Source organism: Vespa crabro, chromosome 4 (assembly GCF_910589235.1).
Source record: "Vespa crabro chromosome 4, iyVesCrab1.2, whole genome shotgun sequence".
NCBI classification, from domain to species: domain Eukaryota; kingdom Metazoa; phylum Arthropoda; class Insecta; order Hymenoptera; family Vespidae; genus Vespa; species Vespa crabro.
The window spans coordinates 5615713-5642583 of NC_060958.1; the positions used below are offsets into that span (position 1 = coordinate 5615713).

The following is a 26871-nucleotide window of genomic DNA, read 5'->3' on the forward strand; positions in this document are numbered from 1 at the left end:
ATGCATGGCTTCCAGAAAATCAGCGAATGACATTTTTCCACCTAAGGTATATAAAAACAAAACTTTTAATACTTTATCACATAATTTATTAAACTAACATAAAAGCTTTTATGATTGCAAAAAAGAACAACAATTGGTATAGCCAACCTTTATCTTTAAGATATTTATTTAATTCTGCAATCGTTGGACTGAGACCTAACGACCTCATAATGATGGTCAATTCATCTAAGGTACGAATCTGACCATTGCGAGCAAATAGGTAAAAACATTCCCTGAATTCTGTAATGGAACAAATCTGGATCGTTAAATAAGTGTTTAATAATATGCATATATGTAAAGATGTAAGTAAAATATATATATATATATATATATATATATAAATAGCATATTTTAATATATAATAAATAATATCAAAATATAATGTACACAAAGGACCATACCATCAATATCTTCTTCTCGAAAGTAACGAGCCTACAATAAAAAATGTCAAAAGATTAGATGTACATTTCGATGAATTTTTTTTTAATTATAATTTAAAAATTATTTTCGTAATTACCATAATAAATTCTTTTTGAATTGCCACAGATATCTACAGACACCTGTCAAGCGTATGACGTCAACGAATATCGAAATCACAATATGACATAACCTAAAAACTTTCGAATAATATTTTAACGTATTAACAATAATATATATTTTATTTTTGCTGAATTAGATGAGAGCGAAGATAAAATCTAATGAAATTATATTTTATTTTACTTTCACAATAGGTATTATATTTGGCGGTAAAATTTGTAATATTGATAGAATATAAATTCTCTCCAGGTTGCAGCCAATCATAACAGAGAATATTTTTCAATTGGCCAATGAAATGCCTCGAAGGAACGAATCCCCTTTTCGTATTAACGAAGAAATATCAACAAATAGTTTCAACGACGTTGGCAGTAAGAATTATGTTTTGTTCATTTATATTTTATGTTTGGCTACATTGTACCACTGTTTTATACGTTAGTTTCAATTCGTTAACGGTTTTTGGATAGGTCACATAAGTAGTCCATCGATATATTTCACTTTTCTTATTTTATTTCTACTCACAATATTTATATCACAATATATCTTATATTTATTAGATATAAATATTTTTATCACATTTAATAATGACTGCAAAAATAATATGTGTAGGTACGTGTACATATATATATATATATATATATATATATATATATATATATATATACATATGAAAAAAAATTATTAAAAAAATACACAAGAAATCATCGCGTTCGATAAATATTTATAAAATATCTATCATCCATAAATTCGTATCGATGAAAATTTTGTCGAAATTTCTACTTGTATCGTAGAAAAGAATCGAAATTCACTGTTTTCAGAATCCAAAAATATATTCTCTTCCAAGGACATCTTGTCTTTTCGTAATATCGAGAGATTCACTGACCGAAGCTTGGATAATCAAAGAAAGTTTCACGTATTGAACTTCCGAAGGAATGACGTTGAAAGAGCATGTGGTGATCGAATACTAGAGAAGAAGAGGAGAAAGAAAAAGGAGGGAGGGAAAAAGATGTAGGCAAAAGAGAAGGAAGGTAAGATAGAAAGAGAATCAAGTATTCTCTTCGTTGAAACTTTGTTTTTGGAAGAGAGGAAGAACTAAGCTCGACTTGCGAGGTATAGTGGTCAAAGAGCGTTGAGTATCTGGCAAAGAGATGACCAAAGGGAAGAGAAAGAGAGAGAGAGAGAGAGAGAGAGAGAAAAAGATAAAGAAGAGATAAAAAAAGAGATAGGGTGAAATAGAAGAGGAAGGCTCGTTAAAGATAGGAGGGTCGAATAAGCTCGTCTGAGGGTGGTGGTATCGGAGTGGGGCGATGAGTTGATTTGGTAGGGGAAGACGAATGAAGGAAGCGCAGTACCGGTGCGTGCGGTGAAGAGACATCGCACGGAGTGGGGAGAAAGCACACAGCTGGGTCGAAGGCGGCGAATAGTGGGGGAAGTCGTTGTCCTCGGTATCTTTACGCGAGTCACGAGAGCGGCTCGTCAGTTCGACGCGGAACGCGTTGCTATTCGTATTGTTGTGTTTTTGACGTTTCTTTCTCCCTCTTTATTTCTTCATCTCTCTCTCTCTTTCTCTCTCTCTTTCTCTCTGTCTCTCTCACCTCTCATCGCGTTCTATCACATTCTCACCCTCTCTCTACACACAGTTTATATATCGCTCGGTCTCCTCTCTGTTTCCTTCTAGTTCCCCGGTTTCTTTGTTTCTCTCGTTTTCGCGAGGGATAGTCACACACGCACTCACTCACTCGGAGGGCCGCTCCTGTGACACGTAATGGTGCGCGCGATTCATATCGGAGCGAACGCACTGTAACGCGAGGAACGCTCCGCCCTATGAACGTCGAGAGAGTCCAGTATCAAGAAGGAAAGGACGCCTGTGGCAACAACTGTGGTTTCGTTTTCCTAAGTTGTTGCCGCCACCGCTGCTACTGTTGCTGTTGCTGTTGCTGCCGTTGCTGCCGTTGCTGCCGTTGCTGCATCTTGGTAAGTGTGTACGCGATAGCAAGAGAAAGAGAATTTGATAGAACGCGAGAATCGGCGAGCACGCGCGATACGTGCTTCATGTAACTACATAAGTAAAACCTTGTATTATATACCTATACATATACACACACACACACACACACACACACACACACACACACACACACACACACACACATATATATATATATATATATGTACATGCGTGTTCGTTTCCCTTTTTTCTTCTTACTCTTCTTTTCCTCCTCGTCCTTCTCCCCCCTCTTTTTCCACCTTTTCATCCTTCTGTCTTTCTTGCTTTGAACACATCCGTATCTCATATCTCATCCCCCGTTCATTCGCGTCCCTTTCGCGCGCAGTCTCCGTCATTTTTCCTCTCTATTATATCCAGACAGACCTTCGAAATCTCGTGTCGTTTAAACGTTTCCCTCGTTTATACATTTCCCCCTGATAAGTTCTCTTTCTCTCTCTCCCTCTCTCTTTCTCTCTTTTTCTCTCTTTTTCTCTCTCTAAAATTCTCTTCGCATCGTTCGTAGTAATTTCGTAAAAGAACAGTTGATTTCGTAACTATCTACTCCGGACTTTGTTAATCCGATTAAACATATATAAACGATTTTATATATATATTATATATATGTGTGTGTGCGTGTGTATGTGTGTGTTTGTATGAATGCGAATGTGTGACTATGTTTAAGAAGATAAAAATCTACAATTGGCCCTTTCAATGAAAGACTCTACCTCGATGACTTTTTTACTAGCAGCTTTGCATCTCGGCACTACGGTCATTATCGGTGACTTTAATGCCGACTCGTTACCTAACTCCGCAACGATTCTTCTTACCTCCATGAATTACTTTTGTTCCAACAAGCTTTCACCTATGCCGTTTACCGATACGCGACAGGCACGAACAAGTTGCAGATATATTATATTATTCTTAATAGTTTCGGTTTTGTTTTTTAACATAACACGTAATAATATCGAACCTTCGTACATTATTCTTTTTTGTTTTTCTTTGCACGAGCGATTTTTTTTCTTCCTTTTTTTTCTTTTTTGATTGCGTCTAGGAAATTATATTTCGCAAGAGGAAAGAGAGAGAGAGAGAGAGAGAGAGAGAGAGAGAGAGAGAGAGAGAGAAAGATAGAGAAAAAGAGAGAGAGAGTATGTGTATTATGACTTTAGAAATAGGAGAATACCTTTAATATACGTCTTTTGTAACTAGCGAAAGCGATTACGTAGTATAATAGTAATAATAATAATAATAATAATAATAATAATAATAATAATAATAATAATAATAATAATAATAATAGTAATAATAATAATAATAATAATGAGAATATTAAGCTATAAATCGAAAATGTTTATTGATTAAAGCAAAATTTGAGAAATTTGTTACACTAGGTCTAGTTTCTAGTGGGATAAATTTATCATGTTTGTATAGTCTAATGAGTTTTCTCTTTGTTTCACCTCTCTCTCTCTCTCTCTCTCTCTCTCTCTCTCTCTCTCTCTCTCTCTCTCTCTCTCTCTCTCTCTCTGTCTCTGTCTCGACATTTTGTCGAAACGAGGTAGCCCTGGATAAAAAATCGCCGACTTTATAAATACCATCCTACCATAATTGGATCGTTAGTACACTGATTTTTAGATGTATTTTAAATTCATGGCGCATTTCTACTTGCCGAGGTAGTAGAGTGCAAGAGAGAGAGAGAGAGAGAGAGAGAGAGAGAGAGAGAGAGAGAGAGAGAGAGAGAGAGAGAGAGAGAGAGAGAGAGAGAGTTTACCACTACCATCATCATTGCATGGCTCGTTTGTATGTTTTTTATTTCTTTTTTCTTTTTTTTATGTATTCTCGTTCTCTCTATCTCTCTTCTATAATTTTATTTTCGCAACGATTTTTATATACGCATTAGTTACGTGTATCTTTACATTTGTAATCTCTCAGTTATAGGATTACTATCGTCGCCAATGTAAATTTACAATGTATATACCCATCGTACGTACATATAATGTTGTTATTGTTATTATTATTATCATTTATTTAATTATTTGTAGTTATTTTTTTCCGTTCATGTCGTCGCGAACATAAATTTGCAATGTAAACAGTGCTCTATTCTCGTTAATAACACCCTTCGTAGTATTTCGTTGCTTTTCAAAAAAAAAAAAAAAAAAAAAAAAAAAAAAAAAAAAAAAAAAAAAAAAAAAAAAAGTATCTTGCTTATTACACGTTCCATTTAATATGTAGGTGCATATTTATTTTTTCTTTTTTTTTCTAGTCTTTTTCTTTTTTTTTTGTTTATATTTGTTTTTTTCTTTTTTCTTTTCATCGTTCCTTTCAGATTTATGTTCCTCCTTCGCATCGATTATAAAATAGCTTCGTTATTTTTAGAAAAATAATAGAATCGCATCGAATTTCATTCATCGTTATTATAGCTACTCACTCGAGCATCTTTATTGATCGGATTATCTTCTTATTCTTTCGATTAGAAAATTCTCATTAGATTATAAAAGAGGACAATTCGAGACGTCTACCGTAAATCAAAATCAGGTCGATGCCAATAAAAAAAATTCGTTACTCGTCGAAGTCTTAATATCTTCAAGAAGTGGAAAGTAAAAAGATTAAAAGGAACAAAAGAAAATAAATAAAGAAGAAGGAAAAATAAACGAAAAAGAAAAAAGAGGAAACAAAAGAGAGAAGACGAAAGATTCTTACCAGATCGATATCTCGTTCTCGCTCGTATATGTAAGTGCAGCAAACGTGTAATCCTGGTTGCTGCAAGTTGTATGTAATTCACGATCTTAACTCCAGTATAACGTCCGTGTAACTTTAAAGTTTCACCCTTTATATGCATACATACATACATACATATATATATATATATATATATATATATATATATATAAATATACATACATGTACATATATATATATTTTTTATATCTTATTTAATTTTACGTTTAAATTATTACGATTAAATTACGTTTATTGTTTTTTAAAATTCCAATTTATTCTAAATACCATTTAATAATATTACTATATATATAAAAAAAAGTAGTACTCTCTGTCTTTCTCTCTCTTATATTGTACAAAGTAGAGAGGAAGTTCCTAGGTCGTTCGAAAAAAAAAAAAGAAAAGAAAAAATTTGAGAGCTTTTAAATTTAGGCCTATAGTTTGATTTGTAATTTCACAAGCTAAGTTTGTTAGTTTTACAATCATATAAAAAAACTTTAGCTAAAAGAAGTCCCGAAAATGAGTAATCGATATTTAAAAATCATTTAGGAACTTTTAGACCGGAATTTTTAATTCACTCCGTATAACTTTTTTCTATGGTATTCAAGTAAGATAATTCTCATTGTTTTCTTTCACGGATTAATCGACTTCAGGAAAGTGGCACGCGCGAAACAAGTACTATTTTATAATCGACTATTATGTTTTGTAACGAAAGAAAAGAGATATACAATATGCTTCTCTTTCTCTCTCTCTTTCTTTCGTAAATTATTTGCTTTTGGTCAATTTAGTGAACAAACTATAGCTATGATAAAAAGAGTGAGGAGAGAGAGACAGAGAAAGAGAGGAAAAGAGCGTGACTATATTCTCTCTACTATCGAAGTGCTTTACTTCGTGAGGGACATGATTTATCCTTCTTCCTGCTTCCCTCGAAAAATTATGTCTCACGTAGATTATTTGCGATGGGGAGCAGCGGGATAGAGCAGCGGCTTCTACTGCAAGTGCATTCGCTCTTGAATTATGACGTTATCAAATGGAGAAAGAGAAAGTAGCACATTTTTATCTCTTATTTTTTTTTACACACAGTTAATGAATTCTTCGACATTCAATTGCCCACCCTTTTTTTTATACGCACATATATATATATATATATATATATATATATATATATATATATATAAATTTTATTCTTTTTATCTTATTTTCTGTTTTTTATGTTCTTTATTTTTTTTTTTATTCTTCTTCTTTATATTTTTTTTATCAATAATTGAATCTCTCAAGAAGTAATAAGTTTTTTTTTTATTTTTATATCATTTCATTTCATTTCATTTCATTTCATATATACAACGTGTATCGCATTGAAACTATTTACTTTCTGCCATTTTTGTCAAAACAAAACTTTGCTATTTATCTCAAATTACAAATGTACGTAAGCTAATTAATTCGTTCTATTATTCCATAAAATAGATACATATTTTTCTTTGCAACGGAAAGGAAAAAAAAGAGGAAAGAAAAAAAGGAAAAAAAAGAGGAAGAAAAAAATCGATTAACTTATCGTAAAGATCGTTTTTACATATATAAAATTGTACAAGCTCTTTTCCGCGTGAGAAAATATAAGAACGTTGTATTTCTCGTTCGAAATCACATAGACAAGATATAGCCGGGGATTCCCCGAGATTCGAACATAGTTCGTTGCAGCTATCGAGATCCTCAACTATTGCGGTAAACGCGAGACGATGCTTGGATATCCAACAACTAGTCGGACAACAACGACGTCATTCGATCGGAATTTTAAAGATCTTAATTAAAGACGGAAGAAGGAAAAAAAAAGGAAAGAAATACTGACGTGGTGTCACGATTGCACCACGAGACAGAAAAAGATTGTGTGTATGTGTATGCGAGAGAGAGAGAGAGAGAGAGAGAGAGAGAGAGAGAGACAGCAAGAGAGAGAGAGAGAGAGAGAGAGACAGCAAGAGAGAGAGAGAGAGAGAGAGACAGCAAGAGAGAGAGAGAGAGAGAGATTGCTCTCATCTATGTGGTCACAGAGTCGGCATAGCCATACCTATGCCTTCTTTCGATTAATCCTTTCTCGGTATTAATCGATTAACCGTTTTCTACGTTATTCCGTTTTTTTATTTTTTTTTAATTTTTTTTTTGTTTTTTATTTATTTCTTTTTACTTTAACTACGGCGGAATCGATAATTATTTCGTTTTCTCACGATGTGTTTCCTTTGTGCAGAGGATACGAGTTAACCGTTACAATAGAAAATTAATGTAGAAATCGGACACGTGGTTGTTACATTCATTATCCTATTGTTCTTGCAAGCGTTAAGATAATACTCTCTTGTATGTTGAGAAATGTTAATATAAACGACAAAAGCGTGTCGAATATTCGAATAACGATTGCACAGCATCCGGGTGAAAAAAAAAAATTTCAAATTTATCTTTATATCCAAGTACGTATTTATTTAAAGGGGATGATATTGTGTATGTATTTATGTATGTGTACGTTCATTCCTTGTTACAGATTTTACCAAATTTAGATGCAATATGTAATAGATATCGATTTACGGATTATATCTATATGAAAAAAAAAAAAAAAAAAAAAAAAAAAAGAGAAAGAAAAATAAGGATAACGCGATGAAATATCGGATACACCTTTTATCATCAACGACTTGTTAGAATAAAAATTTATTTAATGTGACATCATTTCGACTATGACCCGTATATGTCGGTGATATCGTCGAAAAGATATATAACGGCGATTATGCGATCGTGACGGAAATAATCGTATACCTTACCTTAATACTACTTTGTTCGCGTGCGATGTTTTTCTTTTTTTCTTCTTTATTTTCCTTGTTTTTTTTTTCATTTTTCTTTTCTTTTCTTTTTTTTTGTTTGTTTGTTTCTTTTAACTGCGACATTTATGAAAAAAATAAAGGGAACGCAATACGATTAGTATTTAAATAGTTTTGGATTATTTGTATTAAACGAACGAAATTCCTTCGTAAATGCAAAACATACATTCTTTATGTTTCTAACTTCGAAGTATTTGTTTCATTTGACGTATTCAAAAAGTTCGATGTTTACTTATTAATGACTTGTATTAGCTTGCATTTAATTCAATTTCTATTTCAATTTTATTTGTTTTTCGTACATTATATTTTGTATTTAGAGAAACACAAGAGAGAGAGAGAGAGAGAGAGAGAGAGAGAGAGAGAGAGAGAGAGAGAAAGAGAAATTTTAGATATTTTAACAGAAAACATACATTAAATAATACCGAGATACAGAAAAAACATCGTTATCGTCAAAAGTTTCGTACGAGAAAGTACGTTCTCGAGATAATTTGCTCCGGCCACTTTGAAGTTTATCGAAGTAGATCCGATATTAGTAGTACGGTGTATCGTCTCGCTGCACAACACGGAATCGTCCGAGTTTATACTCCAGGTGCTGCGTTATGTATTTACAACGCGAAAAGTTTCGATTAAGGGCGATAAACGACGGATCATTTAATTTTTAAGTATTTTATAACTGGCTATATTTCTGTCGACATGGAATGCTTTGTATTTCTCTCTCTCTCTCTCTCTCTCTCTCTCTCTCTCTTTCTCCCCCCAATTATTTTTCTTTTTTGCTTTTTTTTTATTTTTGTTTTTCTTTCATTTAATACTCGTTAATAATAAATTTGATAAAACATACCGTCGGAAATGTTCGAGTCACGATGGTACATCTTTAGCAAAATTTTTATAAATTTATATGTATATATATATGTGTATATTTATATATATATATATATATATATATATATATATATCGATCAATAAAAAGAGAAAAGGACTTTTTCGTTTGTAATTTATTTAATCGACCATTCTTTTTATCTTAGTAATTATATTACCGTATTTACGTACGATAGTGTGTGAAGCATCGAAAATCAATCGATTTTCTCTTGCGCTTATCTCTCTGAAATAATCGTTTGCATCATTCATACTCTTTATCCTCGTCAAAACCAAAAACACGAAATTGCTTCTTCATTCTTCCACGTAACTATATATACTTAACTGTATTACAAAGATGGATATATATGTACCATATGTATCTATACTGTGTATAGTATCGTTATAGAGATTACTTTTTATTCTCGTAAAATATATAATATTTTACGTCATCTTTTGATAAAAAAAAAATATATATATATATATATATGATTAGAAATTAATTATATGAGTAATCGATATATTTAAATATAGTAACAATGTTATATTGTTCAGTATAAAATTAAAAGATAGTACATATATATAGACAATAAGAGAGTCTAGACGACGAAGTTGAGTCTCACGTCAATCCCTTTATTTTCCAGCGTTGATATCGCGGAGCAGTTGATCTTCGAGAGTGCCTAAGCAGAAAGAAGAAGAAGAAGAAGAAGAAGAAGCAACAGAAGAAGCAGAAGAAGAAGAAGGATAGAACCGGTTGAAAAAGACGTTCTAGGTGGAAGAAAGGAAAAGGAGAAGGAGGAGTAGGAGGAGTGAAGGGGAGAGAAAGAAGGATCGAAAGGTTGAGCGACCCTGAAAGGGGTAGGAGAAGGTGGACGAAGTGGAGGAGGAGGAAGCGGAGGCGGAAGGAGGAGTAGGAGAAGAAGAGGAGGAGGAGGAGAAGGAGGAGGAGGTGAAGAAGAGGAAGAAGAAGAAGCAGTGGTGAGGCGAGGAGAAGGAGAAAGAGGAGATGAGCTCGGTGGGTGACTCGACAAGTGCGGTGCTCGGCTGCTCGACGAAAGGCGGCAGATAGCGCCATTAGAAGAAAAGACCGACGCGTTGCTGGTACGAGAAACGCGATGCCGAGCCGTTGCTCCGCGGCCCTGGCCCAAGAAGAGGGGGAGGAAGAAGAAGAGGAGGAGGAGGAGGAAGAGGAAGAGGAAGAGGGAGAGGACGAGGCCCACAGGCCCCGTCGACGTCGTCGACGAAGAAGATCCTATTGCTACCACCTCTTCTTCACCGTTCCTCTTGTCTTCTTCCTTTCGTCTCTTTCGATCGCGGATGCTTTGCCGTTTCATCCTGTGCCGACGCACAAAGGTGAGTCACGTGCCTTCGTTTTCTTCCTCCTCCTCCTCCCCCTCCTTCTTTTTTTTCTTCTTCTTCCTTTTCTTTACGATTAAAATTGCTACCACGTGAAAATAATCTTTGTTCTTTTTTTAATAATTTTACCATTAGAATCAACGAGATTACAGTAGCAATAAGTATTATAGTAGCAGTAGCATTTACACCTGACGAAAAAGAGTTCATTGAATAAGAGAGTTCTCGAATTAAGATTCAAGGTTTCAAGATTTGCAAAAAATATCTTCATGAAAGAATAACGGACTTTTTCTCCAATTTTCAATAATATCGATAACGTTCACTTTCGAAAATTCCATCACGAATAATAATACATATATATATTATTATTTATATATATATATATATATATATATATATATATATATATATATTCAGATGGAAAGATCAATGAATTTATTATCTAGCTTTTCGCGTTTAATCTCACACATCTTTGACGACGGGATGTCGCGATGCTTTCGCTTAAAATGCAGTCACAGACGACGAATGAATTTGTGAGTTGCCTGAAACGCATTGACAGTGTTAAATCGCGGTAAATGCATTTGACAGAGAGAGAGAGAGGGGGGGAGAGAGAGCAACCGCTTAATAGTCAACACTTCTCTTTGTCCCATGACTTCCTTTTGTTCTTGATCGGTACTTAGGCAAACAATAGGACGCGACCCCAAATGGCACTTTAATTGTGCGTAGGTACGAGTAATGCAGAGATTCTCGAGTGACACTCGTACCACCTCCTTGCTATTACATTTCCCCCCTATAAAGGGCTTCTGCTTCCCATTTTTTACTACTACTATTCCTTTCTCGTCCGCGTCTCTCTTTTTTCCTTTTTTTTTCTTTTGTTGTCCCTTTTTTCTTTTTTACTTTATATGCGTAACCATCATGATTTTAATTCGACGTCAACGAGCTCCGAGATAATGAAAAACAAATTTATTATTTATGCTTGTTCAGTACAGTTATGAATAGTTGTCAGAGAAAATTTCTCGTCAAGCTATACATTTCAGTTCTGCTTTTTCATTTATCCTTCTTTTTTTCTTTTCTCTCTTCTTCTTCAGTTATTTATCACTGGATAGAATAAACAGATATAACATTCGTATAATAACAAGACATTGTTTCCCATCTTCTTTTTTAATTTTTTTTTTGTATTTCTGATATTTTTCATAATTCTCATTTTTTTTAAATTCTATTTTTAAAAATGTATTTCCTAAAACCAGTTCGACCGGTCTTATCCCATTGATTCAATTCCAAGCTCTTTCTCTCTCTCTCCTTCTCTCTCTCTCTCTCCCTCTCTCTCTCTCTCTCTCTCTCTCTCTCTCTCTCTCTCTGTCTGTCTCTGTCTGTCTCTCTCATTATATATATATATATATATATATATATATATATATATATATATATATAATCTCTTTCGCCTGGAGTTAGGAATAATTAAAAAAATTTCGTTCGTCGACCAGAAACGAGGAAAACCTTTCCCCTCTTTTTCTCAACTCTAACGAATGTATTTACTTTGACGTACTCCTTTCGTTTTACGTATTTACATAGAATACAGATATACAGAATATATATATATATATATATATATATATATATATATATATATATGATATGTAAAATACATAGCTAGGATATATACGCATAGATATCTATATAAATATAATTAGAAGTTTTGGAAGTTCAGGCAATGATATATTTCAGTTGGTTCGTGGCAGACAGTGAAAGTTCTCAGCTTCAGCCTACATGATCTTGAATGTCTCTCTCTCTCTCTCTCTCTCTCTCTCTCTCTCTCTCTCTTCCTCTCTCTCCCTCCCCCTCCCTCTCTCTTTTTCTCTCTCTTTCTCTTCCTCTCCCTCCCTCTCTCTCTCTCTCTTACATTGAAATCACACGAAAGACTCTTGAGATCTCTTAGAGTTAGTTGATTTCATTTTCACGAGGATTTTACAAAAGAATAGACGAGCCGATACGGGACGACGACAGTTCTCTCTTTGAAAGCCCACACCTCAATTATTTCCCTCATTAAGCATTTTCACCCTTTAAACGTGCCCGCAGAGAGAGAGAGAGAGAGAGAGAGAGAGAGAGAGAGAGAGAGAGAGAGAGAGAGAGAGAGAGAGAGAGAGAGAGAGAGAACGTCCCCATCGATAGACGACTTCACACACCAACCCTCCCCCTTCCCCCCACGTCTCTCTGTTCTCTTTTGTAATTTAATTGTTTGGCGAAATAACCAGATTATCCCTTTCCGATATTATACAATCATCACATTCTTTTATTTTCTTTCTTTGTCTTTTTTTTATTCTTTTATTTTATTTTATTTATTTATTTATTTATTTTTTTTTTTTATTACGTTAACGATAACTCCGTTAATTTTACTTAAAAATGTGCAAATATCGGATAATCTTACGTTTGTCTGCGTTATTTAACTTTTATTCTTTTTCCTTTTCTTCTCGTGCGATAAGAAAGAATAAGACAAATAAAATTACTCCAAGTATATAGCAATTATATATATATATATATATATATATATATATATATATATATTTCTTTTTTTTTATTCTTAGTGTGTCGAGCAAAATCTTTAGCCAGATTCTATGACGCATTCTCACGCGATTTCCGATCATAGGCTTACATATTAAAACACGTATATACATATATATACGATACATATATATATCTACTTACGACCTTTTTCTTTCTTTTTTTTTCTTTTTCTTTTTCTTTTTTTCTTCTCTTTTTCTACAAGAAAGCACGATACCTGTGTATACATATGTGTATATATGTTGTTCTATCTACGTTTTCTTTTTTTGTTTTTTATTTTACTTATCCGTATTTAATAGAACGATACTTTACATATGTTTCAGGGATAACACGTAGATCATACATCAGATACTACGAGCCAGCATCTTATGACACGGTGGCATTGAGACGTCATCGTGACAGGACGCGTCGCGATGTTTCCGATTCTATCGAAAATCAACCTCTACTTTTACACTTGAAAGCATTGGATAGGTACGTTTCATGGGGAGATATAATCAATGATAAATAATGTTTTCTTTTTCAAAAACTTGTCAATATTTTGTTAATATCACGTTGTTAGTATACGTACTACAACCAAACTATTTCGAAAAGAAACGTTCGAAGATAAAGATAAAGCTGACCTCGACGTGAAATTTAATAAAAGTAACGCGATTTAGAGTATAAAAGAGAGAGGTGGGGAGTGAAGAAAGAACTATGCAAGGTCATCAACGCGTAAGGTATTATACCCGTCAGGTGTATCCTTGACAGGTCAGTAAGCAGGGATCCAATTAAGGCCACGTTCGTATAAAATGCGTTACATTTCCTTGTTGTGGTGGATATTATAGATATCGTCTACGGATTAACGAACAGTGTGCGATGCTATTGTTCGTATTGGGAGGGTGAAAGTCTAAAGAGAGGGTCTTTCTCGTTTCTTTCTCGAAGATCTTTATATTATAGTAACTAACAAGCACGACTTGTATTTCTATTATTACTTTCTCTCTTTCTCTCCCTTTCTTCTTCTTTTTTTCTTTTTTTCGATTCATTGAACGATCTTGAAATACACAAAGTTCAGAGAGTGTTTGTGTGTGTGTATGTGTGATTAAGATTTATAGATTATTCTAGATAGAAATACTTATCTTCTTCAAGAATAGAAAGCATTACGATTGAAATATCCTCTTGTTATATTATCTAATGATTTATGTACAAGACACATGATTTATGTGATTACGTCAATCACGCTATGGTTATTTCCTGTGCGTAGTGCTGCATCCATATATAAAATAAGTCGATATCTTTTTTTCTTCTTTTTTTTTTCTTCTTTTTTTTCTCTTTTTCTGATGTTAAATTTTAACAGATCGTAGGATGATCAGCTTCCCTATTCTTCTCCCCCTCCCCACCCCTATTACTATTCCCGGCCTCTCGGGTTTATACATTGTTTAATATTTATAGAGGGATGATATTTGTAGTTCGCATTAGATATCTATAATATGTGTTGTTTAGTTAGAACGGATGGTGGTAGTTATATATATATATATATATATATATATATATATACCGTACGTTAGACGAAGATATCTACTACTTGATTTGTGGCCGATCCGAGGAAGGATGGAGTTCCAAACAAACTTCTACGTTAAGTCGATCTCCGTGATTCCTGATTTCAAAGGAAGCAATTAGACCTCACGAAGGGAAGGTATTTCTACGATCGTAGGAATAATCTATCGACGGGTATCGGTCTACCGAAAGTAGAAGGATAATAGGAGGAGAAGGAGAAGGAGGAAGAAGAGGAGAAGGATGAGGAGGAGTAAATCGAACAAATTCGATTCGATTAAACCGTGTGTACGTTCCTAATTCGACATATCAAAAGCTATTTTATCTAATTTTGGTATATATAATTAACCAATAGTCTGTTGAATAAATTCCTTCTTTGGTGTTTAACGTCAAAATTATATAACGTGAGAATTATAGTGCATATATATATACATATATATATATATATAAACATACTTACATAATACTTAAAGATATCATTTATTTCGAATCAACAATTAAGTTCGTTAAGCGATGAATTTAAAAAATACGTGCGCGTGCTTTGGTGTGTGTAAGTGAGTGAATGAGTTATATGAATTACATAGTAAATTATTACATAAAATCATAAAAGATTAAACAATATAATATTTTCAACGTAGGAAGGGAAAAAAAAGAACAGATCGAATAGAAACTTATTTATATTTAATAGATATTTATTTATATTCAATATAAATAATATTTTCTATATTTCTTGAGTTAAAGAAAAGTCCAACTACGACAGAAAGATTTAATATCCGCTAATATTTATCGGATTGATCTCAACAAGATCGCGATGAAGAAAGAAAGAGAGATGGCAGGAGGGGGTTCAGGGAGGAGAGAAAAGGTCGATGGAGAACGTGTAGAGTCATATTTCCGCTTGACGATATTCACGGAAAATAGAAGCTTAGTATTTCAACGAAGCGATAACGTCACCCTTCGCGTTTGGGTTGCGCGCGTTGTTTGCCATGCTCGATGTGGAACCATACGTGACAGGAGGACAAAAATATTCGGATATATTTTTCTGCTTGTTTGCTTGCTAGCTTGTTGGGTGATCCCTAGATCGTGGTAGGTTCGATCTGATTTGCACAATACGCCTTTTATTTGCGTTTCCTGTCATTGTCGATGGGTTGCACGCCTAACACACTATCTCGTTCTTTAAGAATTTTCTACCACCTTCGTTTTCCCTACCGCTATTCTACTACTACTACCACCCCCGTCTCCTCTGGCTCCCTCCACTACTAACCTATCCAGCCACCCATATCACCCCTCTTTATCTTTCCAATCTCTACCCCTTTCGACTCGTCTCGACTCGTTTCGACTCGTCTCGACTTGCGAAAAATGTCTCTCGGTTTGGAAAGATACTTGTCTTCCGAGAAAGAATTATTTCTCTCTCTCTTTCTCTCTCTCACATATTAGCTTTCGACGCTCGGTGTAACTACAACGTTCGTCTCTCTTTATGTAAATCGCTTGAATCCACGGTGAGCAATAAAATGTAAAACAGTAGTAGGTGGGTAGCCAAGACTATCTATCTCTTTCTCTTTCCTTCTCTCTCTCTCTCTCTCTCTCTCTCTCTCTCTCTCTCTCTCTCTCTCTCTCTTTCTCCATCGTCGTCTTTGTCGTTGTTCGTTGTAGTAGAAATTTAGTAGGATGTTTCCTACATCTCTCTCTCTCTCTCTCTCTCTCTCTCTCTCTGCTGTGTTTCTTTTTTTTTTCTTCTTCTTTTTCTTTCTCACTGACGACAATGTCGTCATAAGTGATCCTCTTCAAGACCTTCCATCTACACCATACATTAAATTTTTTTTTACTACCCATTGTAAAGATAATTGCTTACGTATACCAAGGATTATCTTGTATATCACGAATCTCGTAATAAAAGTACTTCATCCGTGAAAAGTCAGAGAGAGAGAGAGAGAGAGAGAGAGAGAGAGAGAGAGAGAGAGAGAGAGAGAGAGAGAGAGAGAGAGAGAGAGAGAGCGAGAGAGAGCGAGAGAGAGAGAGAGAGAGAGAGAGAGAGAAGGAAAGAATGTAGAAAGAGTATTTAAATTACTTCGTTTGTCGTTCTCTTCTCTTTTCGAAAGGAAATTTCATGGAGATTTTCTTCTCCTTCTATCTATCTCCCTCTCTCTCTCACACACACACACACTCTCTCTATCTCTCTTTTTCCTTGTCGGTCACGAAATGCCTTTTGTCGCGTTCTAACATAAACGTAGGGGATTGCATACCGTGCGCTCTCGAGACTTACTTTTGAATAGGTTGCGAACTCTCGGCGCACCTCGGACCATGTGAATCCAGTTTTCTCATACGTGGGCACAGGTTGAATGCTAGCAACGCACGACAACGTTCTATAAACGGAATAACTCGATCGGAGTTGAAAAAGAAAAAGAGGGAGAGAGGGAGAGGGATGCTATGTGCTTTTTTAAAAGTTCTTCTGGTATTGATAACTCTATCGGTTTTATCACAATTCCAAAAATGGATGGAATTCGATTTATTCATTGTATATATTCTATCGTATCATTTTACGAAAAAAAAGAAATATGTTTTCCATTATCATTTATTATATATATTTACGTACATATATACATACGTATACAGTCGGAGAACTTATGTATTCGTTTCTTACAGTAGAAATATAGAAATACATATTGTATTGTATATACACTTAACTCTCTTATTGTAGATACATATACTGTACACACACACACACACACACACACACTTATTTTTTTACATAGATAAATAAATATATACATATATACATATTTATAGTTTGGTTAATTTATCAAATAAAATTAATTATTAATTAATTTAATTAATTTGTCATTTTATAAAATAATTAAAGTTTACCATTAGTAACTTACTTATTTGTTTTGCCCATTGATTTATTTGTATTTTTGATACGACAAATTATTAATTCTTTTTTTATTTTTATTTTTATTTTTATTTTTATTTTTATTTTTTTAACCTGAATTGAATTAGAATCGCAATTACAATTACGATCTAGAGTATATATTTATGAGATTCGAAATATAATTCAACAAAATGAAACGACATTCTTTGTTTTAATGGTAATTGATAAAAAAAGCTTGCCGATATCGCCCCGTTGCAATATTGATTGCTACAACTTAAACTCGTGATTATTCCGAATGAATTCCTACGGGATATATTTTCTAGTCTATTTCGTTTAAATAGTATACGTTTTCTCTAACAATTCGTTAAATTGATTTCCTACAGGTTACAATTTAAGAAACACCACTTTTAGATATATCCCCTGTCGATGTGAACGATAATACGATTAATATTGGTATATCGGACGTAATGGTATATTACTTGGTGAATATTAGATTTTCAAAAGTTAAACAAAACTTCGATTGTTTTTCAGTATAAAATATAAAGAAGAAACTTCTTTATATTTTTTCTTTCAATTTATTTACCTTTTTTTTATTTCATTTTATTTCTTCAATGGCTGCATTATCGACGATCAACAAAAGCATTTATTAAATAACGCAAACGAAGCTCAGTTTTATACGATTTGCAAGCAGTATACGAACGATATCTTGTCCTTTCTTTCTTCCTTTATTTCTTTTTCTTTTTCTTTTCCATTTCCTTTTTCTTTTTTTTTCCTTCCTTTCTTTTCTTTCGCTCGATAGATCTCTCAAAGGCGAAACCAATTAGCGACAATTACGAACGAGACTCGCGTTAATGTGTTATCGAGATCTATGAGTCGAATACGAAACGAACGAAAAGATGATATATATATATATATATATATATATATATATATATATATATATATATGTACCTATGTAGGATAAAAAAATAGAAGTAAAAAGATGAAAGGATAGTAATTAATTTTGAATTTTATATCTCTGCACCTCTTCGCTAAATTTATTATAATTCAATACTGTAATTATAAATTATTGTACGAGATTAGAATTCGTACAGGTTGGAATACATAAGTTTCTGGTTGATTTTAAAAATCAATTAAGCTTTTGCCGAGACTTCCTTTCTTAAGATGAATTTTTTTTCTTTCTTTCTTTATTTTTTTATTCTTTTATTTTTATTTTTTTTTTTTTTTTCACATAAAAACTACAAGCTTAAGAACGTTTCTTTTTTTACAATCTCAACGGAAAAAAATGATTTTTAAAATCACTTAGGAACATTTTACCCCGCTTAAGAACTTTTAACATATTGTATAATCATTTACCGATGTTAAAGGAAGATAAAGATAAAGAAGAAAGATAGAAAAGAAAAGATTAAAAAACAAAAAAAAGTAAAAAAGGAAAAAGATACGAAGACACGTAGAGATCATAATTTATTTGATTTTTATTGTAGTTAAGATCCTATACTATATATATATATATATATATATAGTATATATATATATATATATATATATATATATATATATATATATATATATATATATATATATAAGCTCTCCATAAAATCTTCTTATGTGTACCTACAATATATTTTTTTCCTGTTTGTTATATCCCAAATAACTCCCTTAAAGATTTATACTGAATACCATATCATACAGAAAAAGAGAAAGAGAAATAGAATAAGAAATTCTTTATTAGACGCATCCGATTTACCAAAAGTCAGTTCGTACATTGACTCCAGTTAATATATCCTTCAAGAATGTAAGAAAGAAAGAGAATGTCTGAGTTATATGCCATAGTGACAGAGTTCAAAGTTATATCCCACATCTATGCGAAATTCATAATCTCTCGCAGAAGGAGGCAAAATGGTTAAGTGACGACGAAGCTTCTTCTTGTCTTCTCCTCTCTCTCTCTCTCTTTTCTATCTATCTGTCTATCTATCTATCTATCTATCTATCTATCTATCTATCTATCTATCTATCTATCTATCTATCTATCTATCTATCTATCTATCTCTCTATTTCTCTCTCTTTCTCTCTGTCTTGTCTCGTCGACACACTGGCTTCCTTCGCCAACGCATTATCGGATTACCAACTTTTTGTAGGAATACCGTGAGTGCACGCTGAGATTATTATTGTTATTACGAAGAAGAAAGAAAGATAGAATTAGAGAGAAAGAGAGAGAGAGAGAGAGAGAAGGTGGAGCAGGTCGATTATTAATTGGCTCTCGCGGTCGTACCGCTCTTATGCAAATTAACTCGCGATGGCAAAATTTGAAAGGGTAAAACCTTTCCTCACCCTTCTCCTTCCTCTCTTCTTTCTCCCTCTGTCTCCCTCATTCTGGTCTTCCCGCCACTACCCTCTTTCTCTCTCTTTTTCTACTTCTCCTGTCGTCCTTGTGACCCGAGCTGCTTTTGGTTCCTCCTTTTCCGGTTTTTAACGAATGAAATACGTTTAAACGTTGGAAAATCAACGCCTAATTTAACAGCTAATACGCTTCGACGATTTTTCAAAGGACATTATTTTCTCTCTTCAAGGATTCTAATGATTCTCGAAATTTAAATGTCTATAGTATACAAGGATATACGTATAATATTTGATATATAGATTTTTATTTCTCCCTTTTTTATTATTTCTTTTTATTTTTTTGTTTTTTTTTTGTTTTTTTTTTATTTTTATTTTTTTTTTTATGTAAAATGTGTATGTGTATGATTTCTCAAACGTTTTGTTATCTACTTATTTATTCCTTTGAGAAATTATTGTTTTTCTTTTTTTTTTTTTTGCAGATCGTGGACAATACGATTGATTCGCGACGATACTATCTTCAGTAAGGACGTAACGTTCGAAGGCACTCATGGCTCTATACCATTCGACGCATCACATTCATATACTGGCACCGTCCTTGGTACGTTCGTTGATGTATTAGTGTAGGAATAGATTAATTAAACGCATATTACGTTTTCATACACGCGTAATAGCACTTTTTCGAATATTTTGTTCCATTGGATGAATGCATTATTTATTAAAAAAAAATATATATATCTTTGTCTTTACTTAATTTTAATTACACAGAATTATATGACTAATAAGCAACTGTATAGTATTTTTTTTTTATATTCAATATCATCGTAAGGGATTGAAAAGATATTAACAAAAAACAATGGTAATATGTGGTATATATATAATATAATATAATTATCCTTAAAATAAATAAATATATATATATTAAGGGTAATTATATTATTCGTAATATATGTATATATATTTATTCATTCGAAATCACTGATAAATCACGTTAGTAATAAAGGTATACCGCAAAAGTATGCACCGAAATGAATTTCCTGTTTCGAATTTTGACGAACGCTAGCATCGGTCCCGTGGGTGTCCTGTGAAACGTATTAACCACCGCAACCAACAGCCCCAGATGCATGGGAGCCGCGCCTAAACACGATTTCGGTAATTCACCGAATTAGTATTCCCATGTGGGATAACATGAATGCTCGGGAGAAGAAAATAATCCATTAAACGTTTTCGATCTTTAATCTTATGTTTTATATCGTTATTATTATTATTGTTGTTGTTGTTGTTGTTATTGTTATTATTATTATTATTATTATTATTATTATTATTATTATTATTATTATTATTGTTGTTGACAATAATGTTTATCATGCAAGAGATTAATTTCATGTCTTATTTTAATATATTTGAAATTAAATCAATTCATTAATTAGACACGACAATTTAAACTTTATTAAATATGAATTTTAGATACCTGTTAATCGATGAAATTAATCGATTTTATCTAATTCCAATATTAAGTTTCAAAGATAAAGCAGAATAGTTATTAGCCGAACTAATCTAATAATGAGTAGGATGAGAATGAAGAGAATAATCCGAATATCTTTTCTATTTATCAAAGAAAATTTTAAAGAGTAAATCGGACAAACGACGAATGAATAATTCTGCTTGGAATATTTTATGCGTCATTTTAATAGGATTATAAACCTTTAACTGGACCATATTTGTTCGTTCATTCGTGAGTTATCGAGATACTGACTCTTTAGTATGTATGAGTTATCGATACTCGTTAATTATCTCGATACAACATATACATTCTCATTTTTTGTTGCCTCTGCGCTACGTCTTGATCGAGATCATTCCACATCTATTTCTTTGTATAATTTGTTAGTTTTATATGTATATCGTTTTACAAATTCGATGTTTAGTATTAAAAAACATTTTTCTTCGTATTTAATTATTAAATTTAATCATTTTGTTCGGATAATCTTACAAATTTTATCTCTAATCGGGTTCTCTCGTTTCGTACCATTCATATCATTCTTTTGATCTCATTTCGTATCATTCATAAATATTTTTCTCTGATTAATCATGACCGTGTTTGTTTTCGTGCTTAAATCATTAACTCCATCAATTTTCATCCAATAATCTGACGAATTTTATCTTTAATTTCTTTTATCCTTTTAAGTGCAGATTTGCGTCTACTTTTTTTTTGTTTATATAAAATCTATTTCCTTTTTTACGATACAATCTCTCTCTCTCTATCTTTATATACTTATCTCTCATATTATCCTATTGCCTTTTTATATATTGATTTAAATATGGATGAATAACATGACCGAGAAAAAACATATTCTAATTATTATCGTATGTGTACATATGTAGGTACGTACTGATGCGAGCGTATGTGTAAGAACGCGTTACGATTCTGCGAACGCAAGAACTCAGTGATGTAGAGAGAAAGGAGAGTAGGTTTCTCGGACAATGGACGCGAAGCAGTATAATTTCGTACGTTAGATGAGTTCATCGTGAGTTGTCGGTGAAACCGTAAGCTCGGAAAATGTACCGAACGCTAGAAAATCGTTCCTTTTTCTTTCTTTCTCTCTCTCTCTCTCTCTCTCTCTCTCTCTCTCTCTTTCTTTCTCTCTCTCTCCCTTCCTCCTTCTCTCCCTCTTTCTCTGTCCCTCTTTTTCATTGTCTTTCTCTTTTACTCTTCTCTTTTCTCTTTCAAAGCAAATGGCGAATGTCATTCTTGAAAATCGGCAGTGTGAGTGCACTTATTCGTTCAAACCAACGAGGACAACAATGACCAGCTTTGTTACGTGATTTCCAACGAGGCCGTGATCGATGTCGGTTCAATCGTTATGGTCTTTCGAGTTAAACGATAAAAAAAGAAAAAAGAAAGAAGGCTTACCGTATTATTATGTTTAGGATAGATGCGATTTTCGTTCTTTCTTTCTTATTTTATTATTATTTTTTTTTGTTCTTCTTACATAAGACTTTCTAAAATATTTCCTCTTCTTGTTTCGTTCGTAAAAAAAAAAAAAAGAAAAAAAAAGTGAAGGGAATTTTTCAACCTTTAAGAATTGATCGATCAAATCTAATACGTTCCAACGTTTAGGCTATGACGGTTTTATTATTTTTTGTTTTTCCTCCTTTCTTTTTTCTCGATAAGAATTTTTGGAATAGTTTCGTTTTTCTTTTTCTTTTCTATTTTTTCATTGCTTTTTTTCTTCTTTTTCTAGGGCTTATAAAAAGTAAAAGAATAATTTTCGATTTGCAAAAACGACAGATTAAAATATTATTTTCCATTGATCTATTAAATAATAAAATAGCATATTGGAGAACATAATTGAAGAGAGATAATTAAGTCGTAGAACCAAGAGCTAATGAGAATTATATTAACGAAAATTCATAATTGTTGATTACATGTACGAAATTCGGAAAATCATCGTTCAGACAACCGATCAACGCGAATATTGATTTTGAGAGAGAGAGAGAGAGAGAGAGAGAGAGAGAGAGAGAGAGAGAGAGAGAGAGAGAGAGAGAGAGAGAGGAGTGATCGTGGAAGGGAGAGAGAGGGGGAAATGATGCAGATTTTTAGTAATAATTAAACATATGATATGCTATTTTTAGCTCGACTTAAATTGACTCGACTTTTCAAATTATTCAATACTCTTCAGTTGATTTGCCTCCTCCTCTCTCTATCTCTTTCTCTCTTTCTCTCCCTCCTTCTCGTTGACCGGTAACAACGTCATGATATAACGCGTATTCTCGCTAATCCGATTAACCATTAAACTTGCCTAATTGACGGTATGCGCGCGCTTCTATATTTATCGGCTTATCCATCGTACTCACGATTTATTATCGAAAAATCTCGACTACATATTATCGTGTTATAATAAAAAAAAAGAATTAATATATTATATTTCTCTCTCTCTCTCTCTCTCGCTCGCTCTTTTTATCTCTCTTTCTCTCTGTCTTTTTTCTTCGAATAAAAATATTTTTATCGAAAAAGATTAATTTAATTTACACATGACTAATTTATATCTTGCAAAAATAGTTTCTCTCGTTTCGAATAAACAAATAATATTCGATGAATATTTTAATATTTCATAGAATAAAATATTATTGATACATGTTCATTCGCGCATGTATATCGTATACGTATCTGTGTGTATAAGTATTTGAAAATAATTGATTTTAATCGATAAAGTACTCATGAGTAATTCATTTCGTTCTATTCCTTTTTTCTTTTTTTTTTGCTTTTCTCTCTCTCTCTCTCTCTCTCTCTATTTCTCTCTCTTCTTCTTTTTCTGTCTGTCTGTTCCTCTTTTCTTTTTATATTCACGTTCGTCCAGCAACGAACTGGAACGAAGGGAGCTTTTCTTTCGTGCTAGCAAAGCGGCCTTTCCCCTAGATGTTGTTGGACTATCATTCCTCTCGTTGTGTAGTACTAGTCTGAAAAAAAGGAAGAATAAATGAAAAAAATAAAAAAGATAAAAAAAGGAGAGAAAGAGAAAGAGAGAGAGAGAGAGAGAGAGAGAGAGAGAACAGGAGAGATAACAAAAAGAACGAAAGAAAGGAAAGATTTCTCGCTCGTTAACGAAGAAATCTAATTTGTTTTGTCGAACAAATGGTTGTACATTGTGGCGAAATCACTGGATAAAGTATCATCATGTAACTGCCTCTAAAGTTGTACGTTTGAAATAAAAAGGAAAGAGAGAGAGAGAGATAGAGAGAGGAGAGAAAAGAAAGAAAAAGAAGAGCTTTTGTTGATTAACAATCGATTTGCGTTGAATCAACGTATTCGTCAATACCAAAGCAGCCATCTCTCGCGCAGGACGCGTCGTGTCGTCCTAACGCGTCGCGACGCCTCGGGAATGAGCAAACGTTTACCTTGCATGATTTTCCCGTCGTCGTCGTCGTCCTCGTCGTCATCATCGTCGTCTTCAAACTTTTCAACGAAAATCAAATTTGTTCGTGTTATTCTCATTTTCCTCTCCTTTAAGTCGTTTCTTCGTTTCACCGCAACATCACCGACATAACTTCAACATTTCTTATTCGTTTCTCATATCTTTCATTTCATCTCATTTTTTTTTTCATTTTTTTTCATTTTTTTCATTTCTTTTTCATTTTCATATGTAAAAGAACGTTCAGATTGTACCTATCGAAAAGCACGTTAATTAGTTCGAGTATCAGTATGTTGTTATATGAAAAATTAAAGAAAAAAAAATAGAAAAAGAAGAGAAACATTTTTTTTCTCTCTGCAACACATCGATATGAAAATTAGATCTAGGACAACATTTTGTACTTTTGAATTCACTGCTGGGGTGCTGCAACATCATTACCAGACCTCTCACAAAAGGAAAAGTTCGTTTCAGTTTAATCAAATTCATACGCGTCGTCTTTTTTCTTCTCTCTTCTACTTTTTTTGTTTTACTTTTCTTTCTTTCTTTCTTTCTTTTTTTTCCTTTCTTTTTCCGCCTTTAGTCGTAACAAATATTATCAGGCTGTTGTTCTTTATTATTGTTGTTTGCGAAGGGATTAGAATTTAAAACGTGACCTCCCGGGAGAACTCAAGTTATCAGGTTTAAGTACTTCGTCCTAATGCTATTGTATAATAAATGCAACTCCAACTGCGGGGGGACATCAATTCACACATGTATATACATATAATAATTTGTATTTCAATGATTTTGAAAAGAGGATATAATAGGGATGGGAGTGGTGGTGGTCGGAGAGGAGGGAGAGGAGTGTTAGTGGAAAGGAGAAAAAACGAAAAAGAAAAAAAATATTTTATAAACCGGCTATTAGGATTAAAAACTAATTAACGAAGCTCCGAGGATGAGGATGTTCATCCCTCTCGTTCGAGGATCTTCGAGGATATTTTCTCATTTTGTGTTTCTGACGGCTTTTCTCTCTTTCTTTCTCTCTTCCCTCTTTTCCTTTCTCTCTCTATCTTTCTTTCTCTCACTTTCCGGTACTCTTGCTCGATATTCAAGCCATACGGGAAATCCAGCCTCTTTCCACGACCTCGTTGAAGCATGCATCGATTACGCTCCGAGCTCGTCCGATGGGACTGCCCTTCTCCCTTCCTCTCTTCTTCTCTCACTCTCTCTCTCTTTCTCTCTCTCTCTCTCTCTTTCTCTCTCTTGGTCCCTTCGTACTTTAAGTCGCAAGCGCAAAATTAGTTCGAATTAGTCGGATTTTCTCACGGATTTTCTCTCTCTATCTATCTATCTATCCTATCTATCTATCTATCTATCTATCTATCTATCTATCTATCTATCTATCTATCTATTTATCTATCCATCTCTTTGGAAGAAGAGAGACAGAAAAAACGAGGCTAACGAATATAAGAATCTTTACCTTTCCTATTAATCTCAAGCATCAGCTCTCGATGATTCACTCTTCTTTTTTTTTCTCTTTTTTCTTTTTCTTTTTTCCTTGCTTTTTTTTCTTTTTTTCGAACAATCCCTCTCTTCCTTTCTCTTTCTCTCTTCCTTTCGAATAATGAGAAATTTTTCTATCACGATTTGATAGTGTCCCTTGAAGAAGAAAAATAAAAAGATGAAGTGAAGAATTAGAGAAAAAGAGGGAAGAGAGGAAGAAGAGAGACGAGAGAGAGAGAGAGAGAGAGAGAGAGAGAGAGAGAGAGAGAGAGAGAGGAGGGTAGAGAAAGATGGAAAGTGGAACGACCCTAGAATGCGATTGAATTCCCGCGAAACTTTCATCGGAAAGTCATTAGGCGGTTTTAATTGTTCTCTCGCCTGTTGAAACGTAAAGATGGATGGATGGATGACTGGCTTTTCGTAAAGTTCGACGAGCATTCTACACTTTAGAAATGTCTATAAAACCAAACGTACATATGTACATACGTACGTATGTATGTATGTATATAAATGTTTAGCATATTAATCGATCGTTTGTTCTGTCGGTTGGAATCAAAAGAATAAAAATTATTATTAAAAATGTAGAAATGTAAAAAAAAATTTATTTGTGTTAGGTAGAATTGAAACATTGGAACAGTCAAATACGTAGTAAATTATTATACTCGTTATAACTATTTCTATTGTTGATTATATGAAAGTAATATAATTGCGTCAAAAATTACAAAATTATTTGTTACGTAATCTCGTATGGCAATTGACTTAATCATACGAATTACGTATATAAATAAATTTTTATATAAATAAAATTTTCACTTATATAAATAAATTATTTCACTTACTTTTGTAATCGCCGCT

At 33.2% G+C, this 26871-nt stretch overlaps 3 protein-coding genes across 8 annotated transcripts in view; 2 read left to right on the forward strand and 1 right to left on the reverse strand.

The window, feature by feature from the left end:
• Window positions 1-19, forward strand: part of LOC124423847 (neuronal acetylcholine receptor subunit alpha-7-like) — a 10837-nt gene extending 10818 nt beyond the window's left edge. For both annotated transcript variants that reach the window (XM_046962117.1, XM_046962118.1), the window contains one exon: window positions 1-19. This exon is cut by the window's left edge and continues 113 nt beyond it. The gene's annotated coding sequence lies outside the window, so the exon portion shown is untranslated.
• Window positions 1-764, reverse strand: part of LOC124423850 (calmodulin-like protein 4) — a 1189-nt gene extending 425 nt beyond the window's left edge. Inside the window, exons 1-4 of one of the 2 annotated variants that reach the window (XM_046962123.1) lie at window positions 557-764; window positions 441-471; window positions 148-295; window positions 1-41 (exon numbers count right to left, since the gene is read on the reverse strand). The exon at window positions 1-41 is cut by the window's left edge and continues 142 nt beyond it. In XM_046962123.1, the coding sequence (XP_046818079.1) occupies window positions 1-41; window positions 148-295; window positions 441-443 (192 nt within the window). In that variant the 5' untranslated portion in view covers window positions 444-471; window positions 557-764. The remainder of the gene's footprint in view (window positions 42-147; window positions 296-440; window positions 472-556) is intronic. The other variant, XM_046962122.1, reaches the window with a different exon arrangement.
• A 61-nt stretch (window positions 765-825) lies between these two features.
• LOC124423844 (disintegrin and metalloproteinase domain-containing protein 10-like) overlaps window positions 826-26871 on the forward strand; it is a 40834-nt gene continuing 14788 nt past the window's right edge. For 2 of the 4 annotated variants that reach the window (XR_006942175.1, XM_046962112.1), the window contains exons 1-4: window positions 1644-2547; window positions 9624-10332; window positions 13215-13362; window positions 20107-20225. Coding sequence is in view for 3 of the 4 variants with exons in the window: in XM_046962112.1 (XP_046818068.1) it covers window positions 10095-10332; window positions 13215-13362; window positions 20107-20225 (505 nt within the window). In the remaining variant the exon portion in view is untranslated. Of the gene's footprint in view, window positions 945-1391; window positions 1602-1642; window positions 2548-9623; window positions 10333-13214; window positions 13363-20106; window positions 20226-26871 lie in introns of those variants that run through there. The other 2 variants (XM_046962113.1, XM_046962114.1) reach the window with 2 other exon arrangements.